The sequence below is a fragment of the Kryptolebias marmoratus genome, linkage group LG22, assembly GCF_001649575.2.
Source record: "Kryptolebias marmoratus isolate JLee-2015 linkage group LG22, ASM164957v2, whole genome shotgun sequence".
NCBI lineage: Eukaryota > Metazoa > Chordata > Actinopteri > Cyprinodontiformes > Rivulidae > Kryptolebias > Kryptolebias marmoratus.
The window spans coordinates 17,358,961-17,360,656 of NC_051451.1; the positions used below are offsets into that span (position 1 = coordinate 17,358,961).

At 44.5% G+C, this 1,696-nt stretch overlaps 1 protein-coding gene across 1 annotated transcript; it reads left to right on the forward strand.

The window, feature by feature from the left end:
• Positions 1-561: 561 nt before the first annotated feature.
• Positions 562-1,491, forward strand: nkx1.2la (NK1 transcription factor related 2-like,a; the record flags this gene model as incomplete). Its single annotated transcript, XM_017428865.2, has 1 exon — positions 562-1,491. A coding segment is annotated over one exon (609 nt), but the record flags the coding sequence as incomplete, so codon positions are not given.
• Between the last annotated feature and the right edge of the window lie 205 nt (positions 1,492-1,696).

The following is a 1,696-nucleotide window of genomic DNA, read 5'->3' on the forward strand; positions in this document are numbered from 1 at the left end:
TTTATCGATCCGCCCGCAAATATGAAACTCCATTAGCACGTCACGGCTGAGGCGCCGAAGCTGGATTTAGACGGGATTTCTTTCCGCAACATGACATTTGGAGCGCTGTGCCGCTTTATAAATTATTTAAGGATTAGTGACCAAGTCTTCCCCTCCTCTCAGTGCTTCTCGGCGCTCCACCGACCTCGGGGCCCCAATCAAACATTTCACAGATATAATCAGCTCCTCTCGCGTTTAGTGTTTTTAAACTGCTCTTCAGCCTGAACAAAGAGAAACATTAGTGCACAATGAAGACACATTTCTTCATCAGGTGTCAGGATGGACAGAATATGGGGAGCTGTCCTTCAGCACCAAGGCCAAGTTGACACAAAGGTTTTGTTTCCCTCAAATACAAACACATCTTATTCTTATTAAGTCAATTAGTTGTCTTTAAAAAATAGTTTAAAACTACCAGTAATCCAAGTTTTGTACAATAAAAACAAAGTAGAGACACCTCAGAAATATTTTACATTTTTTAGACAGTTTTCTGCGAGAATAACTGATATGAACTGAACTCCTTTATTTGCAGGTGATGATTCAGGAGATGAGGACACCAGGAATCCTGAAGACGTTCCTGACCCTATTCTTCTCTCCACACACTCCTACAAAGAGCCCTGCCTCTCAGGTGACCAACATGACGGGGACAAGAAGACAGAGGTCCCCCCGCAGGAGCCGTCACCGCACAAGCGGCGGCGCCCCGACCAGGCGTGCGCCAAACCGCGGCGCGCCAGAACGGCCTTCACGTACGAGCAGCTGGTGGCTCTGGAGAACAAGTTCCGCGCGACTCGCTACTTGTCCGTGTGCGAGAGACTGAACCTGGCTCTGTCCCTGAGCCTGACGGAAACGCAGGTGAAGATCTGGTTCCAGAACAGGAGGACCAAGTGGAAAAAGCAGAACCCCGGGGCGGACAGCACCCTGCAGCCCGGCTCCAACTCCCTGGTCAGTCCGAACCCGGCGACCTGTGGCTCCGGCTCCGGCAGCTTCCACCAAAGTTTCTCCAACTTCAGCTCCGGGAGTGTGATTTTCCACACGGGGGGTGGAGTTCCGCTTTCATCCACTGGAGGGCTCCTCCATCCCTTCATGCCCAGCGGATTCGTCCAGCCGACTTATTTTAATTCACATCATTTATAAAAAACAAACCAAGACTAATAGATTTTTATACACTGTTGCCAAATTCTACTTCTCACACCAGAACATTTCAATCCCAGAATATTTTCTCATGTTCAACTTGTTTATGGACTTTTAATATACATGTTTTAAATCATCTAAATGTTGCACAACCACATAATGAAAAGTAAAATAAGTAACTTATAGAACAAAAACTGTCTGTCTTTGTAATGGCTGACATGTTCTTATTGTATTTGATAACTCATAATGTATTGTTTTACATCTCAGATGATGGCAGACTGTTATTGTGTCTAAACCTCTGCCATGTTGTGCATTTTACACCTGTTGCCATAAAAACATGATAAATGTAACTTTATTAAAACAACACAAAGCATGTTTCTGGGTGTCATGGTTTGTTACATACTTTTCAGTGCAGGATAGCTTTCAATATTCTTAACTGAAAGATGACCCAAATGATTTGTTTTAGTTGTAGTTGTCTCTTGAATAGCACATCCAGGACAGCAAGTCTGAAGTTTTTCCATCATATAAC